The sequence below is a fragment of the Vigna unguiculata genome, chromosome 11 (genome assembly GCF_004118075.2).
Source record: "Vigna unguiculata cultivar IT97K-499-35 chromosome 11, ASM411807v1, whole genome shotgun sequence".
Lineage (NCBI taxonomy): Eukaryota > Viridiplantae > Streptophyta > Magnoliopsida > Fabales > Fabaceae > Vigna > Vigna unguiculata.
This window is the reverse complement of record NC_040289.1, coordinates 5,939,683-5,962,647: the sequence shown is the minus strand read 5'-3', so window position 1 is coordinate 5,962,647 and position 22,965 is coordinate 5,939,683. Positions and strand designations below refer to the sequence as shown.

General features: G+C 35.1%; 2 protein-coding genes and 1 non-coding gene across 3 annotated transcripts; all 3 read right to left on the bottom strand.

Annotated features, from left to right (window-relative positions):
* Positions 1–282: 282 nt before the first annotated feature.
* Positions 283–3,935, bottom strand: LOC114169048 (pentatricopeptide repeat-containing protein At2g33680-like). The gene is made up of 2 exons (XM_028054066.1): positions 3,610–3,935; positions 283–3,504 (listed from the first exon to the last, which is right to left on the bottom strand). The coding sequence occupies exons 1-2, from the start codon at positions 3,627–3,629 to the stop codon at positions 825–827; spliced, it is 2,700 nt and encodes an 899-aa protein (XP_027909867.1). The 5' UTR covers positions 3,630–3,935; the 3' UTR covers positions 283–824.
* Positions 3,936–6,343: 2,408 nt separating this feature from the next.
* TRNAE-UUC lies at positions 6,344–6,415 on the bottom strand. The gene has a single exon. It is a non-coding gene; the product is annotated as a tRNA-Glu (tRNA).
* Positions 6,416–7,884: 1,469 nt separating this feature from the next.
* Positions 7,885–10,035, bottom strand: LOC114170722 (heme-binding protein 2-like). Its single transcript, XM_028056268.1, has 2 exons — positions 9,699–10,035; positions 7,885–8,574 (listed from the first exon to the last, which is right to left on the bottom strand). The coding sequence occupies exons 1-2, from the start codon at positions 9,962–9,964 to the stop codon at positions 8,139–8,141; spliced, it is 702 nt and encodes a 233-aa protein (XP_027912069.1). The 5' UTR covers positions 9,965–10,035; the 3' UTR covers positions 7,885–8,138.
* Between the last annotated feature and the right edge of the window lie 12,930 nt (positions 10,036–22,965).

Here is a 22,965-nt window from a genome sequence, read left to right as displayed (position 1 = left end):
AAACCAATTCAAATGTTGTCCTTCACATTTCTCTCACACGTGCATGCAATATTTTTTGAGTAAAAAATTCAATTAATTAAAGCCACGTCAGTTTGTGAAAAAGTTTGTCAAATTTACTTTGTCAAACAATCATTTTCCAATTGACAATTCTTTTTAAGTGAAATCTTAATTACTTTTTTATTTAATAATAATAATAACAGAAAGTGTTAAAGATATAGTGTCTGATAGTGGTGCAAAATTGAACATTGAATAAAAGAGTACACAAAACTGAACATTGAATTTTCATATTACTGATGAAATTAAGACCCCAATGTAAGGGCTTACTGATAATCTAAGACTATCATATGCAGGAATTTTCAAAACAAATTAAACAAAGGGCCTTGGAAAAAAACATGGTAATTCTTCTTATAGTTCTGATTACAATAAATGGTGAAGAAATTCAAACTACTCACAGTTCAGAATATAAGTTCGTGTGATCTCTTAATCCCTATAGGTTCATCTGATCTCTTAATCCATATAAGTTCATCTGATCTCTTAATCCATTCCCATAACATTCATACTATTTGTGAGTTGGGAGAATGAAAGGCTACAATCCCCCTTCTATACACAGTGAATGTAGCTTCTCCCAAATTCCATTCTGTAAATAATGGCAGAATTGGTGGGTTCAGCTGTGCTGAAATTCTTGGTAATATTATCGAAAAGCAATGGTTCAAAAGATCAATGTTGCCATGGAGCACTGTACATGATACTTAAGGCTTGAAGCTAAGTAATTTTGCAATCAACAGATAAATATGATTTTCATATTTATTGAGATGCAGAGAATTTTAACCTGCCAACTGAATCCAACTACTACCAGGTTGCTTAGTAATACTCCCTTCTACCATTTTGTTTCTCAACTCTACGCAATTTTTCCACATTGATGCTGATGCGTAAATGTTAGATAGTAGAACATAGGTTGAGGGTTCATTCAGTTCTAGATCAGCAAGGATGTTTGATATTCTTTTAGCTATTTCAGCATTCTCATGTTTAGTGCAAGCACCTAGGAATGTCTTCCACAAAAGAGATTTTGACTGAAATGGAGCTTCTTTTATCACAGCCTCTGCTTCTTCCAATTTTGCTGCCCGACCAAGAAGATCAACCATGCAGGCATAATGATTTATAGTTAATTCACTGTTGTATTTACTTCTCATGTACCTAAAATATTCACAACCTTCCTCCACCAGTCCAGCGTGACTACAAGCAGCTAAAACACCAGTGAAGGTGACACCATCAGGTTCCAACCCAGCTTCTTTAGCTCGGTTAAACAGGTCAATAGCTTCTCTACCAAACCCGTGATAAGCATAACCATATATCATAGCCGTCAAGGTTACTAAATTATGGTCACTGATAGTATTGAAAAACTTGCAGGCATCCTTGATGTTTCCACATTTACTATACATGTCAGTAATGGAAGAAGCCACATGAAAATCAACCTCGAGGCCAACTTTGATAACCCAGGAATGGAAACATTTGCCTATGTCCAATGCTGCTAAGCCAGCAGCAGCTGAAATACAGCTGGATAAGATAGACTCGTCAACCTGAAAAATGGGAACAGTTTGGAATTCTGCAAAATGCTTAAGTGCTTCTTCATGATAACCATTTTGAACCCATGCCGTTAACATGGCACTCCAAGAGATAAGATCTTTCTCTTTCATGGACAAGAAGACCTGTAAAGCGCTCAAAGTTTCATGTTTAAATACTGCATACAGATTAATCAGGGCACTTCCCACAAACGGATGATATTCAAATCCTACTTTCATGATATAGGATTGGACTTGTTTTCCTACATGTATTGCCTTTATTTCTGTGCAAGTCTGAATAACACTAACTAATGTGAACTGACTAGGTTTTGAATATAGAAGCATATCGCAGAAGATCCCCAGGGCTTCTACGAAGTGCCCTGATTCACCACATCCAGATATGATAGTAGTCCAGGAAAACTCATTTCGTATCGGCATGTTTTTGAAAACCAATTTTGCATCATTAATAGCTCTACATCTAATATACATCTCAAGAAGAGCATTTTCTAAGCCCAATCTACAGTCATCTTCAAAAGGAATTTTAATCACTAGAGAATGAAAAGACCGTCCGTCTTTAAGCATAAAAAGGTTCCCACAAGCTCGCAGAACATAACTGATTGAAGAACTGTTTTGTGCAATACCAACTTCCCTCATCCCACAAAACAGCTCTATAGCTTTTAAATCATATGAGTTGAAAATTAAAGTGTTCATCATGGCATTTACACATATTTCATTTTTATTGCAAACTTCAAGAAAACATCTATAAGCGTCAGACACCATCCCAAAATTTCCATACATGTTGATAAATGCACTGCCAAGATATGAATCCAACATGAAGCCAAGTTTGATGACACCACAGTGAATTTGACTACCAGAAAGCTGTGTCTCCAAATTTGAGCACAAACTGACAGCACTAGCGCAAGTAAATGGGTCTGGTTTGTTACCTCCAGAAAGAAAATCAACATATAATGCAAGTCCTTCCTTACATTTTCCGACTTGATTAAACCCAGCAAGTAAAGCACATACTGCCACGTTATCCTTTTCATCGAGAACTTGAAATATTTTACGAGCTTCATCTAATAATTGCAGTTTAACATAGCAGTCAATAAGAGTTCCACCCACGACAACATCGTTTTCAATCCCAATCTTCACAATCTGGCCATGAAGAGACCTTCCAAGTTCAACATCCAAAACATCGGCACAGAGTTTAACAATGGTTGTGTAAGTAAAGTGGTTCCGCGACACAGAAGAGTGCCCCATCTCATGAAACAGCTTTAGAGAACCCTCCACATCAGACACCTTCACATAAGCATTCAGCAAAGTATTCCACAGTGCCTCACACCTTTCACCATAACAAACCCCATCAAAAACCTTCCTCGAATTCTTAATATCCCCACAATCAGCATACATGTGAAGAATCAAAGCACTGCAAAACCTATGCGAATCAAAGCCACTTTTGATAACCAACCCATGAATGAGCTTTCCCATCACAGCATCACACATCTCCTTGCAAGCCTTGAGTGCCACAGAGAAACCAAATTCATTGGGGCGCACCCCAGATCGACACAAGCCACGAAACAAGCTCAGGCCCATTTCATGTTGCCCCGCGTGAACATAACAAGAGACCAAGCTTGTCCAAGAAACCAAACTCGGCTGAGGAATTTCATCAAACAACTTACGTGCATTATGAACTTCTCCAATATCTCCATAAAATCTGATCATATTGTTTTGTATAAAGACATCCATGAAGAGGGCACTTTTAACTACAAGAGAGTGAAGAATTCTGCCACAGTTTACGTCTTTGTGGTCCCTCAGGTGCTGCAAGAGGAAGACGCAGTCTTGGAAGCAAAATCCTCTATTTTTCTGGAATTCAAGCGATGCTTGCGAACGGAAATGTTGTGTTCTTGTCAACATTGGTTTGATGGTCCAATTTGAGAATTGGGTTCTGAAAAACAAATAAATCCCGGTGACAACATGCTTGGTTTGAGTGGAATTAGTAGGGGAAAAACAGGGAATAACCATTTTTGAGAACAGGCTTTGGATTGTTCACCTATCTTTCCAACTCCACATTTTTGTATCCTTTATTCAACAGGTTTTGATTTTGCCACTGAATCAACTGTAATGTGAAAGCGTGAAGACAAGGTGGTGAACAAAATCTCTTCCATTTCACGTCTTAAACGAATTCTTTCAAAAGGGAAGTTGGGAAACTTTTTCGTGAAAGAGTTCTGCCAGTGGGAAATTGGTCCACTAGTTAAACCATTGAAAGTGTTAGTTTCTCAAGGAAAGTGTCACTGTTTCGTTAATTCTATTTCTTTAATGGTTGCTCTGGAAACCCAACTTTAATGAAAATTTAAGGTCAACAAAAAGAATCCAAGTTTTTCCCTTAACGTAACCAGGGGATTGACTTGGGATCGAATCCGAAAAAATATACCTTGAACGAGTGTTGCTTTTTCAGTCATATTTGTTCTACACTACTATGATCACAAGAACAAGTATGAAATATTAAAATTCAGAACTATACCTTGAACGAGTGTTGATTAATCAAGACAGAAATATTAACAAGCCACACAAATCGTAAAAGTTGTAATTAACGAAAATTATAGCCTAAAACTAAATGAGATGCACAATTCAAAGAAACTATACTACAAAACTACAAAACACCTAATTTGCATTAAATCAATCTATAACATTCTATTTTAAACAGATAAATTAAATAAAAACCGCAATAAGATGGTGTATACTCAACTGAAATTATTTTCCTTTGTGTTTCTTTAAACATTTTCATCCAATTACAAAATATTATTTTTTAGATTCAATTTATTAAAGTTGTAATTTTATCTCAATTGAATGAAATGAGAATAGAAGAACCCGACTGTGAACCAGATCTTTCTACGCCGGTTATCTTACACCTAATATTAAAAGTTTTCTTTTTTTATGCCTATGCATGAACCTACCATGGAGTAAAAACTTTCTGCGTCAAATGTATCTATAACGAGTCTGGAATCACCATATATCTCTTCACTAGTGCCAATTATGTATTTAGTTACTTAGTTTTTTTTTTTTTTTTCCCACTAATTGTTATGTGCAAGATCCTCAATCCTAGAGGTTCACTGAGTAGGTTTCAGATATATACTTCATGAGCTAAAGGTTCCAACAGTTGCAACTTCCACAGTTGATTTATCATTTCTTTTAGGTATAATTACTCATATGATATCCCAATTTTTTGGTTAAGTTTAATTTGGTTTCCATATTTTTTATTTGTTCAATTTAGTACCTCAATTATCTAAAAAGATTTAATTTGGTTCTCTCTATTAAGTTAGAGTTAATGTCCATACAAGACGTGTGTTAAGCCATGAAATTTTAAATTTTTTAAAATTTAATTTTTTTTCAAAAAATTTAAAATCGTGTTAGTTTATCATCGTGTTACGTGACAGCTTACAATCATGACACGTGACAGTGATAATAGTTGTTTTCAATTTAGTTTTCTATTTAAATTTTGGGTTCAATTTAGTACTCTAATTTTTTTAAAATGATCCAATTTCGTCCTTTTCAATTTGAGACCAAATTAGTAACTAAGTTTAATTATAACTTATATATACATGTTAATACAAGTGTAAAAAATTTCATGTGTAAAAAATTATAAAGGTAAAAAATGTAAAAAATAAAATAATTTAAGTATTTAGGTGGAATGATTTGATGTATATATTAGAAAAAGTGATTGTAACATGTATATGTAAGTTGTAATTAAACTTATTTACTAATTTGATCTCAAATTGGAGAGGATGAAATTAAATCATTTTAAAAATTTGGGTACTAAATTTAACCAAAAATTTAAATAGAGGACTAAATTGAAAAAAACTATTATCACTACCATGTGTCATGATTCTAAGCTGCCACGTGGCACGATGATAAACTGACACGTGGCAGATTTTAATTTTTTTTCAAACAAATTAATTTTTTTTTAAATTTAAAATTTCACAATTTGACATGTGTCCCACGTGTCCTGTAAAGACATAGTGTTAATTTTAACTTAACGAAAATGATCAAATTGAATCTTTTAGATAATTGAACAAACAAAAAATATGAGGACCAAATTGAACTTAATCAAAAAAATTGGAGTACCAAATCAGTAATTATCTTTTTTTTATTTAAATTCCCATCATCTAGTTTCAATTTTTGCTATTCTTGTCTTGGACATGTTTCTTCATCTAGGTTAAAATACTTCAATAGGTTAAATAACTTTTATTATTGTGGTTGTAAAGTTGCCAAATTTAGTTTGATTCAATTTTAATCAAAATAAATAAAACAATCAAATTAAACCACACTAACATTTTACAATTCGACACGGATCGTTTTCCTTATGGATATTTCGTGAATGACTTGGGCATTGATTTAGTGTGAACTCTATATAGGGTTTTTGACACTGTGATTTTAGATTTTAGGTCATAGTGCTGTGTTACAAGGATGTGCCATTGCGGACGAGGCATTTATTGGCATGGGTGCAACCTTCTTGATGGTTGGGAATGTATTTTAAAATAAAGATATCATTTATTTAAGATATTTCATTTTCTTTCTAATCATCATTATTAATAAAACACTTTAATTAATAATTATTTAAAGACAATAACAATTTTAAATAAAATATTTAATATAAACTTTTAATAAAATATAAATATTTGTAATTATATAAGTTAAAAGAACTAGACCAGAACTGTTGGATGAAATAACGCTGCTTCTGATTAAAAATTTATTCAGTAAAAATCAAAATGCTAAAAACTAAAAATTTCCGTTGCCGGGAATCGAACCCGGGTCTCCTGGGTGAAAGCCAGATATCCTAACCGCTGGACGACAACGGAATTGCTTGATAATAATAAGGGTAAATTTAAAGTTAAGATCACATTTCGCTTCAATACTCTAAAAGTGACTTGATAACATTTAATTAATAAATGCCACAATAGTATAATCCTACTTATTAGACATGGAAAAGATTCCACGTCAAAGTATAACAATGTCTTTTTCGTTTGTTTAACTAAACAAAATTATAATACTTTTATTATAAAATAAAATGTTGACTATGCATTTTTATTTCAGATTTAACAGATTTTTTCTGTAAATATTTCGTATTAACAATTTAAATTCATTATAGAAAAGGTTATAACTTTTTTATGTAAGGATATGTCTATATAAATGGTTACAACTTTTTCCCTTCATGTTCTTTTATGTAAGAACTAGAATAACTCAATTGTCTTATTTAATTTTATTGATAAAAAAAAATCTATAAACATATTAGATTATGTTGTTTTTTAGATGTGTTTTATAAATATATTTTAATTTTCTCTCATAAAATGTTTACAATTTTAACTTTTTATATTCTGAAAAAACAGATTTAAAAAGCTTATAATTCTATGATTTCCTATTTTTTTTGAGAAAGTTCTGGATAAAAATTAGATGTGTAATGTTACTTCTTTTCTTTAATTTTAATATTTTGCAAGTATGTACAACAAATTATGAATATATTGACCACGTAAATGACATGTATACCACGTAAATGATTCAAGAGAGACATCTTTCATCTTTTGTTAGATTCATATTAAGTTTCATATTAAGTGTTTATCTCTTCTGGATTTCAAAAAATTTGTGACTTCTGCTTTTTATTCTCTCTTAAAAAAAATATTGAACTATTTCACAAACTAAAAAAATAAGTATGTTTCTATTGTGAACATTTGCGACGGTTGTGTTGAACGAACGTTAATTCAAAGCTACTGGCCTCAAATTCGCAATCTGTTTTGGAGTAATACAAGTTTGCTCCTTTATTTTAGTCTAAAGAAAACCATTTCAAATTTCGTCTAAACTTGATAACAAAATAAAAACGGATAATGTCATATACTACTTTGAATCTAAACTTATCAATCTACTTTGAAGCCAAGGAGGGGAAGTAAATTTGTCCCTAATTCAAACAAAAAATGTGAGCAACACTTTGTTTTTGAACGCTGATTTGACGAAATCATGCAAATATCTTCGGCCATTTATTGACATTTTTCTTATCAATCAATGCTCATTTTCTAATTTACACTATTTGCAGTGAAGTTTATAAAATGCACCTTATAGTACTCAAAATTGAAGTTACTGTAAATATCATTCACACTATGTATATGGTACTCAGAGAGAATGGCATTCAGATTGCATTTGAGTGCAGATTTTTCAAACAAAGTAAAATTATATATGTACCACATGCCCATTTCAACACCCTCATCAATTCATGATAAAAAGTTTTCAAGTGTTATAGCTATGATGAACCCAAAAGCAAGTCAATCAGAAAACAGTGTTTTAGCTAAATGAGAAACACTTTATTCATCCATTAAAGGTCTCCTCACACATCAGTCTGCACTCTGCATATTGCTTTCATGTTGAAAAGTTAACAAGAGTTATAGCTATGATGAACCAAAAGCAAGTCAATCAGAAAACAGTGTTTTTAGCTAAATGTGAAACACTTTATTCATCCATTAAAGGTCTCCTCACACAACAGTCTGCACTCTGCATATTGCTTTCATGTTGAAAGCTGATGTCTGGTATACATTTTCACATGGTTTGTTGTCCATCTTCAATGTCAAACAAGAACCATATCTCATTCACTCTATTATCATATTCAAAAGGGGCATTGTACTGTGCAACAGTGTAAACAGAGGTATGAGCAGCACTCTTGCTCTTCTCAACTGCAGCACCCCACTTGGTTCCAGCAATACTAGCCTTCAAGGCTGCAGCTTGCTCCCCAACATCATAATCTTTCACAAATCCACCAAACTGTCTAACTGCTACATACACAGTCTTCCATCTTTGAACCTGAAGGCCCTTTGCAGTGGGCGGGTTTGCTTGGTTCTCTTTCGGCACATAGAAGCTCACAACAAATGAGGACTCACAGAAAGGTCCATCACTGGGTGATACTTCAGAGATCACAGGTGCTGTCATCTCAATTTTCTGCTTGTAGTTGTTCTTTCCCTGAATATAATCAAATAGCCTGAGCAAACAAAAAGAGGGTTACTCAAATTTAATTAGCTCCTTGGATAGGACTATCCTCTGCCATAAGCACTCACTGAAAAAACCTTATGCAGTGTAGAAAAACTTATGATCAAATTCATGGTTTTAAATTGTTATCTGATATCATAATTGTGGCTTCAAATTTGCAATTTTAAAATCTCTGATGCAATCACAGCCTGTTATATGCAATTTTCCTGCAGTCCTGGTAACCCCTCATCAACAGCATTTTTGTTTTGCAATCACTGTAGTTAAGATTTTTGGCTTCCTAGTAGGAATTCAAGATATTCCCGGAAGCTTTAGTTCTTTAGGTTGACTCGGTTCAAGAGGTAGTCACACCCAAAACCATGAACTAGTTTACTGTATTCAACCAAATATGCAATAGCTAAGTTCAAATAAATCTAAAGCAGAACTATATTAACATAATACACAATGAACTAGATGTAATGTATTCAATCAAATATGCCATACTCAATTTTAAGGGTATCTTAGGATAAGTTTTTCTAAGTAAACACTTCTAGGATTGAAAAACAAGAAGATAAATGAAATGGAGTTCTCAATAAGCTAAAATTAGTTTACATATAAATTAATTTATATTATTTTTTTCAAATTTTTACTTTTAACTTACAAATTAATCTTAACGGATAAATTAATTTTTTTTCTCCCTTACAAGTTAAAATGGAAAAGTTTGTGCAACATGTTTTAAAATTTCAAAACACAAATCAATATAACAACTTCATTAAAACATTAATCAACATATAAACTTCATACGAGTTCATTGAACTAGAAACAATTACACCAATCAGTCATCATAAAAATCATAAAAAAAAAAAAAAATCAAACCACAACTCTAAACCCAAAACTTAAAAGAAAACAAGTTTGATTAAGTCTTCAATATATCCATCCACACAAGAATCTTCCAAATTCGTTTGCGAAGATGAATTACACTCAGTTCCTAATACGATATCAAAATCTATCAAAAACCTATAGTAACGATAAGCTAAGGCCATTACCCACAAATATGTAGTGTGATGACCTTAAACTCACTTTCACATACATAACATGATAATATTATTTATATTGTGATACAAATGAAGATACAATTACCTGAAGAAGGCGGTTCTTGTGGCTTCAACAAGAGAAATGTCTTGAATGGGGGCGTTGGAAATCCAAACGGGTGAATTGTAGCGGCGGATTTCGTAGCCATTTCCGACTTGAATGAGATCATAGCTGGGACATTCTATGCGCTGGCATGTTGGGGGAAGTGCCCCTACATTCGGAAGAGAATCGGAACTTACACACACAAACCAAACTGAGAAGAGGCTCAAAAGCACTGAAACCTTGCATGCGATGGTAGTAGCAGCAGCAGCCATGGCGCAAGTTGCAGAACGCTAATGAGCAAAGGATAAAATGTGAAATTCTATGGCTAATATAAATCCACATATTTTTATGAAACCCTCTCTGTGACTATTAGAAGCCACACACAAAAAAAGAGCATCAATTTTCTTCTTATCCTTTTTTTTTTTTTCTTGGTTCATGATTTAATTTCTTTTATAATTTAAGTTAAAATTTTATTTTTTTCACACCTTAATTAATTTTTTTTATAACATTTTTTGTCTTCTTACTAAAAATGAATTAAAAAATTTATAGATTTTAAAAAATCTGATAATTAAAGTTGTAGAAAAAAATTGTAAGTTTTGTTATGTCTCAGTTAATCCAAAAATTATGTTACAATTTTACTAAATTGATTTTTTTATAAGTAATTCACTGTAAGAATTGATTAATATATTTATCTGACGAATGTTCCACGTGCACCATGAATGTTCCACCATCACAAAAAAAGAAAAAAAGAATTGTTAGAATTGGGGAACTGAATTGTAGTCTACTTTTCCATTTTATTTTGTACAGAAATATTTTTAAAATGGATGGTTTAAAAAACAATCTATAAAAAAACTAATTGAAAAATTATATTATATGTTTAAGTAATTAAATTAAAATTAATTTAAATAATGAATAGCAGAGTATAATGTAAATTAATATTAATTGGTGTTATGAAAAATAATTTCTTAAAGAAAAAGATATAATCACTAATGATTGATATAAAATCTCATAAATAATAAAAATATAAATTTTTTATTACATTATAATGTATATTATAAATGTAAAATTTTTCAAATTTAAATTAATAGTTTTTTTATTATTAATTACAGTAACTAATATTAATTTTTGGCATAAGTTTTTGTTAATAAAAGTTTACGATTATTATTATTATAGGTATAAAACATTAAATACAGAGATACATAAATTTCTAACTAAAAGTATGGTAATTATATTTTGTAAGTTTAAGGGACATAAGTGGAAAACAAATGGAATTAGAATACAAAACTATAATCTGCTAACAATATGAAAACAAACTATAATTGATTTTATCCATTTATTTTCACTTAAATTCTTGACATGTGTTAATGTTTTTAAGTATTTTTTATAAAATCACCGCATTTTATCCTTTTTTACCTTTTTTTTTAATATTTTTTTATTTTATCTAGACATGTCAAAGTGGACTAGGTTTACCGAATCAACCCATAAAAAAAGGATGGATCAGGTTGGAGTTTACAACTTACCAACCCACTATAGTCCCGTCTATCTAGTCCATTAATTCCTTTCTTATAATTATTTTATATTTAAAATTTAAAATAATTAAAAAATAATAATTTTTTTATATTATACAAACAAATTTATATATGTACAAAAATTAAAAGAAAAAAAAATAAATAAAAATTAAAAGAAAAAAAAAGTGACGGGTCATCCTCCTCTGAAGCGGAGCGGGTTGTAGTATCCAACTTGTTTGCTAGTGGTGGACCAACTCGGTCCGACCCGTTTTTGGCAGACCAAGGGCGGGCCAAATCAAAACGGGTCAGGTTGTCCGTTTTGCCACCCCTAATTTTATCCATCGATCTTTTCCTAATATACAATGTTTGAGTTTTGTGTAATTTTATGTTTCTCGCTTATGCAATTGCGAAACATGTACATCGATTAGTTGTGTATTATTTGCATGGACATTGATTAAGTAAAATCGTATCAAAGGGTTATTTTCTTTGTTTAGGGTGGAGGGTGAATTTTACGTAATGACTTCTTCATTTTTTTATGATTCAATTTGTATCTAAATAATAATTGAGTGACAAATAAGTATGAGTTGTGTGCATTCTTGAAGCAATGATTTAAATCAGACATAGCATAATTAACACATTAAATTCAATCCACATTAAAGAAGACATTGTTCACAAAACATTGGTGGTGATAAGATACCATGAAAAAAAATTGTTGATTAATTTACCATGAAAAAAAATCAGTTTATATTATTGTGGAATTATGTATTATTAAATAGCACTACAACTTTTGATAAGACTCCTCTTAGTTGACATAAACCTTTGTTACGACTCTATGCTTGCCAACCATGCCTTTTTATAGTTGATTGTGTATTTCATACTTGATTTTAAGTGGGTTAAAATGGTAGACACTATTGAAATCAGAGTTGGTAACGTAATAATGATTGGAAGTAGAACAGAGAGAGTGTGAGGAACAAATATATGAGACTGAATGAGATATATTTCTATTATGAATTGAAGAGCAAAAAACGTATTTATACAAAAAAGTGTAATTTTTATAGTTAACAGATATAACAAAATCTATTTTTGGTTTGACTTCTTACAACATCCCCCCCTCAAACCAAACTAGATAAGTTTGCAACACCAATACTTTTCCTCAGAAACTTGAACCTAGCGTGCTTCAAGGCTTTCGTCAGAATATCAACAAATTGTACCTCTGACTTGCAATGCTCCACTATTAGCTTCTCATTTGATACTTATTCTCTAATAAAATGAAACCTCATTTCGATGTGCTTGCTTTTTCCGTGAGAGACAGGGTGTTTTGCCCAGTTTATGGCTGATTGATTGTCAACCAGTAACCTTAGCTTACACCTTTGATCTATTCCCAATTCTTTCAACAGAGAACACAGCTAGATTGCTTGGCAAGCAACTTCGGATGCTGCAATATATTCAGCTTCACATGATGAGAGTGCCACTACCGGTTCCTTGGTAGAGCTCCAAGAGATAGGTGCCTTTCCCAAGAAGAAAACAGAGCCAACAGTGCTCCTTCTATCAGTTTTGTCACCGCACCATTCTACATCTGAGTATCCAATCAACTATTCATTTCCTTTCGATAGAAGCACCCCAAAATGCTCAGTCTCGTGCAGATTCCTCATAATACGCTTCACGGCTAACAAATGTGAAACTTTGGGGACTTGCATGTATCTACTAACAACTCCAACACTGAAACTCAGATATGGGCGAGTGTTACACAGATATCTCAGGCTTCCTACAATGCTTCTATATACTGTAGAGTCTACCCCTTCTTCCTCAAGATTGTGCTCCAATTTCACACCAATTTCAGCAGGTGTGATTGCAGAATTGCTCTACTCCATACTGAACTTCTTCAATAGGTCACGAGCGTACTTTGTTTGGTGCATGACCACTCCAGAAGTTGTTTGTGTGAACTCAATACCAAGAAAATAGCTCAACTTTCCAAGGTCATTCATCTCAAACTCCTTCATCAACTCAGCTTTGCATGACTCGATGCACTCCTCATTGCTGCTTGTAATAAAGAGGTCATTCTGCTGACTTCAATCCTTTTCACATACACTTCATTTTCTTATATGCACTTCATGGATCCAATTCCCTCGAGAAACTTGTCAATTTGTTTGTTCCAAGCTCTTGGAGCTTCTTTTAACCCATATAAAGCCTTCTTTAGCTTATATACTTTGTGCTTATCATTCTCCTGTATGAAGCCAATGGGCTACTGAACATACACTTCTTCTTCTAAGGGGCCATTCAAAAACACAGATTTTACATCCAATTGATGCAAACTCCAGTCTTCGTTTGTTGTCAAGGCCACTACCAATCTGATAGTTTCAATTCTAGCAATTGGTGCATAGACCTCTCCACAGTCTATCCCAGCCTTTTGTAGAAAAACCTTTGGCCACGAGCCTGGCCTTATGCCTCACAATTTCACTAACAACATTTACCTTGACCTTATAGATCCATTTGAGAGCAATAAGCTTCTTATTTAGTGGTAGCTCTACCAACTCCTAGGTGTTGTTCCTCTTAATAAAGTCAATCTCCTCCTCCATAGCTCTCCACCAATGTCCATCCCTGGCTGTCTCCTCAAATGTGATCGGTTCTGATTCAGTAATTAGTGCAAAATTTACTAAATTCTCGTCAGATGTTACGATAGTATCATGAGTAACATCGTAGTCTCGAAGATATGACGAAAGTCGTGATCTTTGTCCTGATTTTCTCAAGGCCAAATTAGTTGTGTCTTGCTCTATTGAATCTTCTAAGACTATCTTCGATGTGTTGTTGGCTTTTGTGATTGCCACCTTCAGTCCCAACTAGATCACTCATCAATAAACACATCTCTGCTGGTGGACACGTGCTCTGAATTGGGGTCATACAGTTTGTAGCCACCTGTCTCATGGTAGCCAATCAACACTTAGGCTGTGTTCGCATGCATGTATTTACTGTTGCAACAAAAATAGAGGAATGGATCAGCGGTGATTTACGGTGTTCGCTTGCTATGATTTGAAGGCAGGTATGTGAGAGGATTTGAAGGATTCATGGATTTTGGCATCCCGCTTCTGAACCAAAGATTTGAAGGAGAGTGGTAATAAAAGACGTATTTACCCTCGTCATAAATGTTTCACGTGTTTTGCATGTACAGTGGAGGTTCAACTGCATTCAGAAAAAAGCAAAGATTCGTGAGAAAAACACAATAGATTCGTGAGATTCCTGACGGGATTCCTGACATGTTGTGACTATACAATCTGTGTTTGAATTTGTTTGACTGCAGCGACCATTAAATAGCAATTGAATAAGTTAGAAGGTTGGTGTGTGTGGTTGGTGCGGTGTATAAGTTGGAAGAGGGGAGAAGGCAGAGTTGGTTTTTCGCATGACGCAGACGGTGTTGTGGCTTCTGTCATGTGAGGTGAGTTTTTTTTGTTGATTATATTTGTTTGGTGCCGCTGGCAGTGCGAAAGAGAGCGGAGAAAAAGACCAAAGGGGTGCCAAATCGAAGCGCGGAAGAGACGGTGGCTGCTGGAGGTTTTTGGTGGCCTGGAAGGGATGTAGTGGAAGCAACGGCGGAAGGAAACGGTGGCTGCTACAGGTTGTTGGTGGCCTGGAAGGGATGTCGTCGAAGCAAGGGCTGAAAGAGACGGTGGCTGAAGGTTCTGCAACAGCTTGGAACCGATCCGCAGTGACCAGATCCGATCCCAACATGTGAGGAACCGATCCAGAGAAGTTGGAATCGATCCAACAAGAGGCGGAATCGATCCATGATGGTGCAGATCCGGATCCAAGAATCATCGTTGGTGGAGTTGGCGCATTGGAGAACTTGTTGGCTCGTGGGAGAGTGGATTCCAAAAGGAGAATGGCTTGGACAAGTTCGTCGTTCATGGAAGAGTGCCATGGATCCATCATTTCCGATCCATAGTCCAAGTGTTTTGTTGTGGGTGTATGAACTGTGTTCATTTTCTGCAGGTGGTGTTCGATGATGGTGTAGTCATTTTTGCATGCTCTCTCCAACAAGAAGCTACATGATGGGAACTGATGTACTGGTAGTGTTCCTGGTGCTGATGGGAACTGATTTTTGCATGCTCTCTCCCACCCTCACTGTTCTGCTTAATTTCTTTGGTTGCAGGTGGTGTAGTGTGTGGGATGGTGCAGTCCGTGGGATGGTGAATGACTCTGCACCTTGCTGGAGGTGGCGCGTAGGTTGTGCGTGGTTGTGAAGAATAGGAGGTTAGTTGAGAGATATTGGAGGCTGTGCGTGGTTGTGAAATTAGTTCCCGGATCTCAAACCCTGGTTCATGTTTCGGTTTTGTGTGTGAAAACTTTGACTGGTAAGGTAGTTTGTGGTTGGTGGACTACAATGGTTTTTATTAACTCGAAAATTCTGATATCAATTTGGTTAATTTGGTTGATGTAGGTGTTGGAGTGTTGGTGTTGATAACTTTGTTTCTTCTTTGAAGTAAAAGGTACGTAGATTTTGAAAGCTTTCTTTGTTATATTTGTGTGGTGGTTATATATGGATTATTATTGTTATGGATTTATATGGATTTATATGTATTTATATTTGTTATTTGTGGATTATTGATGCAATTGGTATGCCTATTTATTTTTCATTGAATTATTGTCGTGAAAAAGAAATCTTTTGTATAAATTTGATCTTATTTTTATATTTTTTCAAATAATAATATGGAAATGGTTGATGCTTATGTGTATTATATGTATGTCATAGTGGTTAAATTTGTTCAAGGTAATATGGAAGAAGAACTAGAACTTTCATATTTGGATGGCGAGGATGTAGTCGATGATGTTGTAGGTGTGGACTTCAATATAGTTACACATTTACATCGACAATTACAAGTGCGTACAGCAATTGCTGCAGTAACAATGTTATGCATTGTTACACATGCGTTGAATATATTGACTATATATTCGAATCATAGCACTACTATTACGGAATACGTCCCCAACAAAGACCGTCGCAGAGAGCAATTGATGTCTTACCTGGTGCACACTAATCGATGTCGTGACATTATTCGTATGGGACCAGAGGCATTTATTAACCTATGTCAACGACTAAGGTCAACTGGGTTAGTGAAAGATGCAATACGGTCAACCGTGGAGGAACAAGTTGCAAAATTTCTGCACATAATTGGGCATAACGTTAAGAATAGAAGTGTTGCATTTTTCTTCCATCGTTCTGGGTCAACTGTTAGCAAACATTTCCATAATGTATTGGATGCAATTTTGAGCTTGGAGTCCGAGTTTTTAATTCAGCCATCCGGAAATGATGTGCATCCAAACTTGGCCAACAATAGTCGGTTTTTCCCATACTTCAAGGTAAAATTCCAATTTCTTTGTTATCTTATTTGAATAAGAACGTCAACAAAAAGGGAATTTTGTTTAACTTTCTAGCTATGAAATAGGATTGTCTAGGGGCAATAGATGGAACTCATGTCCGAGTTAAGGTCCCAAGATCTGATTCCGCAAGGTTCCGAAGGAGGAAGGATTGGCCAACACAAAATGTTTTTGCTGCATGTGATTTCGATATGAGATTCACTTATGTCTTAGCTGGTTGGGAAGGGACAGCATCTGATTCAAGAATTTTGAAAGATGCTCTAGTTCGAGATGACCCCTTGATCATACCTGAAGGTTAGTCTTTGTTTCTTATTCATGTACTTGTGTGTTCGAGAAATCTAAAGTGTTATCATTCGTGTAGAAAAGTACTATCTTGGGGATGCTGGATTCATGCTTAAAAGAGCAATAATGACTCCGTACAGAGGTGTAAGATATCACCTTAAAGAATTTACACGAAGAGGGCCACAAAATCCACGTGAACTGTTTAACCATCGCCATTCATCACTACGGAACGTCATTGAAAGAACATTTGGTGTTTTGAAGAAAAGATTCCCCATTATAGCAAGTGGAAGTGAACCTCATTATTCTTTGGAGACAATGACTGACATTGTATTAGCTTGTTGCATCCTTCACAACTTCCTTCGTGGTGTAGACAATGACGATGCGCTAATTGATGAGGTTGACCGAGAGATTATGGAAAACCATGTAGAGACCAATATTGTTCACACACGTGAAGATGATTATCGTCTTGGGTGTAATTTTAGGGATGAATTAGCTGAACAAATGTGGCGAGATTACAATAATTGTTAGTTACGTGTACTTAATTATGTTGAATGACTTTGCTTTATTTAATGGAAAAAATTTTGGTTTGTATATCAAATTTATTTAATTTCATATAATTAGTACTGTTTTTTATTTAGGTGAGAACATGAACAAGGGAAAAAGTGTTGGTATCGATTCCGGCACCGGATCACGGGAATTTACAAAATGGACTGAAGACATGGATGAAAAGCTATTGACAGCGATGCTAGAAGAAGCCCGATTGGGGAACAGGGTTGATGGTAGCTGGACAACCCAAGCATACAACAATATCGTGAGTCATCTGAACCAATTGGGGTTTGTCTCAGTGACCAAAAATAATGTCAAGAATAGGCAAAAAGTGGTCAAGGAGAAATGGCGTGAGGTTCATGATTTGTTCAGTTCACTTAGTGGATTTGCATGGAGTTCATCAACCAAGCGGTTTGAAGCAGAAGCCGAAGTTTGGGAAGACTTGGTCAAGGTAATTAAATACTTAGCATGTGTTTTCAATGACATACACAAATTATTTTAACACACACAAGAACTTATCAATGCAGGCCAAACCATCTGCGGCGAAATGGAGGGTCACTAACATTAGACACTACGATTTGATGGAGGAACTGTAGGCAGCCGATAGAGCAACTGGTGGTGGAGTCCGCATGGCAAGACAAGCACAACGCAAAAGGCAACAAACTCGTTTGGAGGTTGATCTCAATGATGAGAATGAGTACATACCTGATGCACCTACCTTTGAAGGAGTTGATTACCACCTTCCACCTTCACCCCCTCAAATGGATGAGTATAGTCCTGGCCCGACTCAATCACTGCCATCAGTCCCCTCTGGCGGGACGTCAACATCACGGGGGTCGAAGCGCAAAGCCCCCATGGTGGATGTATTGGACTCCCAATTTGACAAGCTTACTACGAGGCTTGATGGATTTATGGATGTAATGGGGTCTGGGAACTCTCATTTTGAGAAAATTTCCATGATGGCGGAAAGACAAGTCATAGCATTTGAAAAGCGCAATGATATTCTGATAGAGCAAGTGGGGATGATGCGTCGCAATGGAACATTCCAATACACCGAGAGTGATATCTGGGAAATGCTTAGCGGAATGAATATACCGGAGCCTAAAGTTATGGAGCAGTGCTATGATTTCCTTTGCACCAACCCTTTGGCTACGAAAAGGTTAATGGGAATGCCCACCAATCTCCGATGGAATAAACTATGGAACATGATGATGGGGAGTAATTGACATCCGTGTTTGATCCAAAGACAATGTGACTTTGGAATCAATTACCATCTTTTAATGTTATCATTTTGTCATGAATTTGAACTATTTTAGACTTCAATTATGTTTTCATTTACCTTGTTAGAGTTTGCACTATGTTATCATGTTTTGATTGTATGAAAGACTTATTCATTATGGATGTATGTAATGATCTAATTTCTTATGATTAAGTACCACATGTTTATTGTGTGCTATAATTTGATTTCTTATGTATGACTGTATTTTTCTTTCTTCTTTATGATCTGAAGACATTATTTAATGGCGTCATCATCATCCAAAAGAAGATCTAAAAGTGGAAAAGACAAAGAATGTGCAACAAACACGGAACCTCCACCACCAAAAAGACATATTGTCGTTGATGTCTTAGATCAACGACGTTTCTTCAGCCATGTTCATCAAATGGAACACTATGCACATGAATTTTACATAAGAAGAATTGTCGACCCCAAAATAATGGATTATGATTCCTTTACTACATCCGGTCTTTATTTCCATCATCATCTGGTATTTCAAGGCCTTGTTGACTTTGTAGCTATGGACCGACCATTCTATCCGGATCTCATAAAAGTTTTCTACTCAAACTTGAGGATCTCAGTCAACGGATACCTACAAAGTGAGGTTAACAAGAAGAGAATCAAACTTAAACCCGAAGATTGGTACAATATTGCCCATTTGAAGTATGAAGGTCGAAAGATAAGCTTTACAGATATACCAGAAGATATCCATTTCGACCGAGACATGGCATTGGCTTCCATGTTGAGACCGGACATGCAGGGTGAACGTGGCAGGACTGTCGGTTCTATTAACGTAAATGACAGACTACTACATTATGTGGTAGTGCATATTTTGACACCACGTATGACTAATTTTGCTAAACTGTTGCAGGAAGACATTTTAATGATGTGGTTGCTTAAGAATAACATATCCATTAATTGGCCTCATTATATAATGCAACACATGCTTAAGTGCAAGGCTAGTGATACTCCTCTTCCGTACGGTGTGTTGATCACCCAGATTATGCAATACAGTGGAGTAGATTTTTCTCCAGATGCAAATACAACCATCGGGAAGAGACAACATTTTTCCACACGTTCTTTGAAGAGATTGAATATTGTTAATGTCAATGGTGTTTGGCAGCATGATCATGCAAATAATGATGATGAAGGGCAACTACAACCACAAAATGTTGTGCATGACCACCCTGTTCATGGAACCAACCACTCTGATGGTGATTTTGAAGATCCTCCCTTCCACTCTAATTCTGAAATCATCCATCAAATGTGGGATGGGGTCCAAGACTTGCAAAATAGAATGCAAGGAATAGAAGATATGCAAGGACGTGTTCAACGGATAGAAGATAATTTATCAAACTTGACTCTTGATATGAATCGGCAAATGGCAGAAGTGAATTTCAATGTCAACTTAATTCTTCACAAATTAGATGATTAACATAATTTTGTCGCATCATTGTATCGTAAGACTCTTCTCATTTCAATTTCAGTACATTTATCTGTATTTGATTATGTTCATCTTTTTAAACCGACTTAATTGTCACTTATAAATATTATTGCTCTTCAAATGACATGAATTGTAAAGTGTTGGTGTTCCATACTAATTTTTAACTTTCAAATCAAATGAATTTCACAATTGCTTGATAAAATTTATTTCAATAGTATGAGTATAAATAATTTATCTTATTAATTTTTGTAAATTATTTATTTAAAGTGTATCATTAAATACAAAATTTAAAAATTTATTAAACTCATACAAACACAAATTTATACTATTTTTTACATAAGGGCAAAATGGTAAACTCTCCTTTTAAATATATTAATTTTTTTTTAATCTATCATATCAATCAAATCACTCACTAACTCTCACAAACTTTACTACTAAATTCACTCCTAATCACCTTTAAATCCCTTCAAAAAAACAACACACCATTTACTCTCAAATTCATCCAAATCCATCATCTCCCTCTCCCTCAAATCCATCTTTACAAGTGAACAAAGCCTTAGGGTGTGCTCTTATCATCCAACTTCCTTATGAAAGGATCAAGAACGTGTTTGTAGCATAGGGACCCAAAAATCCTAAGATGTGAAACGTCAGGTTTGACACATGTCCAAGCTTCCTCAAGTGTCATCAACTTCAGTCTTCTCGTTGGTGATTTGTTCAACACATATGTCGCTACATTTGCTGCCTCACCCCATAAGAAACTTGGCACTTTCTTAGTTTTCAGAATACACCTAACCATGTTAAGTAAGGTTATGTTTCTTCTTTCTACAGTCCCATTATGTTGAAGAGTATAGGGAGGAGTGAACTCATGAACAATGCCTTCTCTTTCACAAAACCCACTGAATTTTGTTGCTGCATATTCCCCTCCTCCATCAGACCTTAGGATCTTGATGTTACTCCCACTCTGTTGTTCCACCATGCTTTTGAACTTTCTAAACATCGACAAAACCTCACTCTTCCTTTTAATTAGATAGATCCATATTTTCCTAGTGAAATCATCTATGAACGTGAGAATGTACCTGTTCCTACTAGGAGTTTCCAGTTGCATTGGACCGAAAACATCTGAGTAGACTACTCCTAGCTTCTCAGTGGCTTTCGTAGGGATGAAAAATTTGGAACTTGGGCCTGGTCTGTTTGCATTGTATGCATTCTCTACTCACCTCTTCTGGAATCTTGATTGGTGGAAGCCCCTTGACTATCTTCTTCTCGCTTAGATCAAACAAGTCTGAAAATTCAGATGCCCAAATCTGTTGTGCCATATCCACTCATCTTTGTTCACTGTTGTGGCAAAGCACTGATGTTTTGGAGTATTCATTGCAATACGAAAGGTTCTATTCTTAGATAGATCTGCATGAACAACCAATCTTTTTGATTAATCGTAAACATTTAGACCATTCTCCTTCATTTCCATGATAAAACCTTTCTGCAACAATTGCCCAAGACTAAGCAGCTTTGTTTTTAAACTTGGTACATACAGAACACCATCAATTACCACTTCTCTGTCAGATGAATCCCGTAACACCACACAACCAATGCCTTTTGAATTTAGGCAACTATCATCACCAAACCTAAATGCGTGGAGCACCCCGAATCTAGATACCAGGAAGATTTTTCCTCTGAATCCGTGCTATTGGTTTTGGCCATAAGCATCACAACATCTGAATCAGAAGAATCCTCGTCCTGAGCCAAATTAGCTTTGTTCTTTGGCCTGTTCTTAGCACCTTCACCATACCAACATTCACGAGCGAAGTGTCCAAGCTTCTGATAGTTATGACACTTCAATTTCTTCTTCCACTCCTTGTCATCTTTTTCTTGTCTTTTCTGATCTTTTCCAACATTGGACTCATCTTCAAATTTCTATTCTTGCTTCTTCTAGTGCTTTCCTCCTTTCTTGAAACCTTTGGAATTTGTTTTGGGTTGTAACACTTGTTCTTGATAGTGCTTTCAATCATCCATTCTATATTCGTGTGCTTCCCGAGAATGTTGGAGTTCCTCGATCTGAAATGTTTCAAGATTCTTTGTTTCCTCAATAGTTATCACTAAGTGATCAAATTTAGGAGGAAGTGACCTTAATACCTTGTGTATCATGTGTTGTTCTGATACTTTATCACCACAAGATTTCATCGCATTCACTAGTTCTTGAACCTTGTCCAGGTATTGAGCTACTGTCTCGCTTTCTTCCATCATCAAAAATTCAAACTTCCTCTTCAATGCTTGCAGCTTCACTTTCTTATGCTTATCACCATCACCATACGTCTTAATCAACATTTACCAAGCCTCTTTTGTTGTCTTAGCTTGTGAAATCTTGTTAAAGATTTGTGAATTTACACATTGGTACAACACGAACCTTGCTTTGCCGTCCAATTTCTGTTGCAGTTTATAATTCTTTTTGTCTTCCTCTGTAGCTTTACTGCTAAGCTCTTCAGGGCCAGTTTCAATCACGTCTACCATGTCCTGGAACTGAAACACAACCTTCATTTTTATCTTCTAATCACCAAACACCTTACCATCAAAGATTGGCAAACCTCCCTGTATGATGCTTCCACCCCGGTCATCTTGATTCTGAAACTCCTTAGAACTCTGCACAAGTCTTGACACCTTCACCCTTTCTTGGTATCCTTGAAGATTGTGCTACCTTTATGGCCACACACCACACCAATACTCTTTCTTACATGATCGAACAATTTCGTTCCTTCTACCACACAGGCGAACCTATGCTCCTAATACCATATTGAAATCAGAGTTGGAAACGTATGGAAGTAGAACAGAGAAAGTGTGAGGAACAAATAT

Bases quoted from the DNA above. Each gene is read 5' to 3' on its own strand.
- LOC114169048 (XM_028054066.1), bottom strand. From the start codon at position 3,629: ATGTGGAGTTGGAAAGATAG. The intron at 3,505-3,609 runs GTGAACAATCCA...TTTGTTTTTCAG, and splicing joins ATGTGGAGTTGGAAAGATAG to AACCCAATTCTCAAATTGGA.
- LOC114170722 (XM_028056268.1), bottom strand. From the start codon at position 9,964: ATGGCTGCTGCTGCTACTACCATCGCATGCAAGGTTTCAGTGCTTTTG. The intron at 8,575-9,698 runs GTAATTGTATCT...TTGTTTGCTCAG, and splicing joins ACAAGAACCGCCTTCTTCAG to GCTATTTGATTATATTCAGG.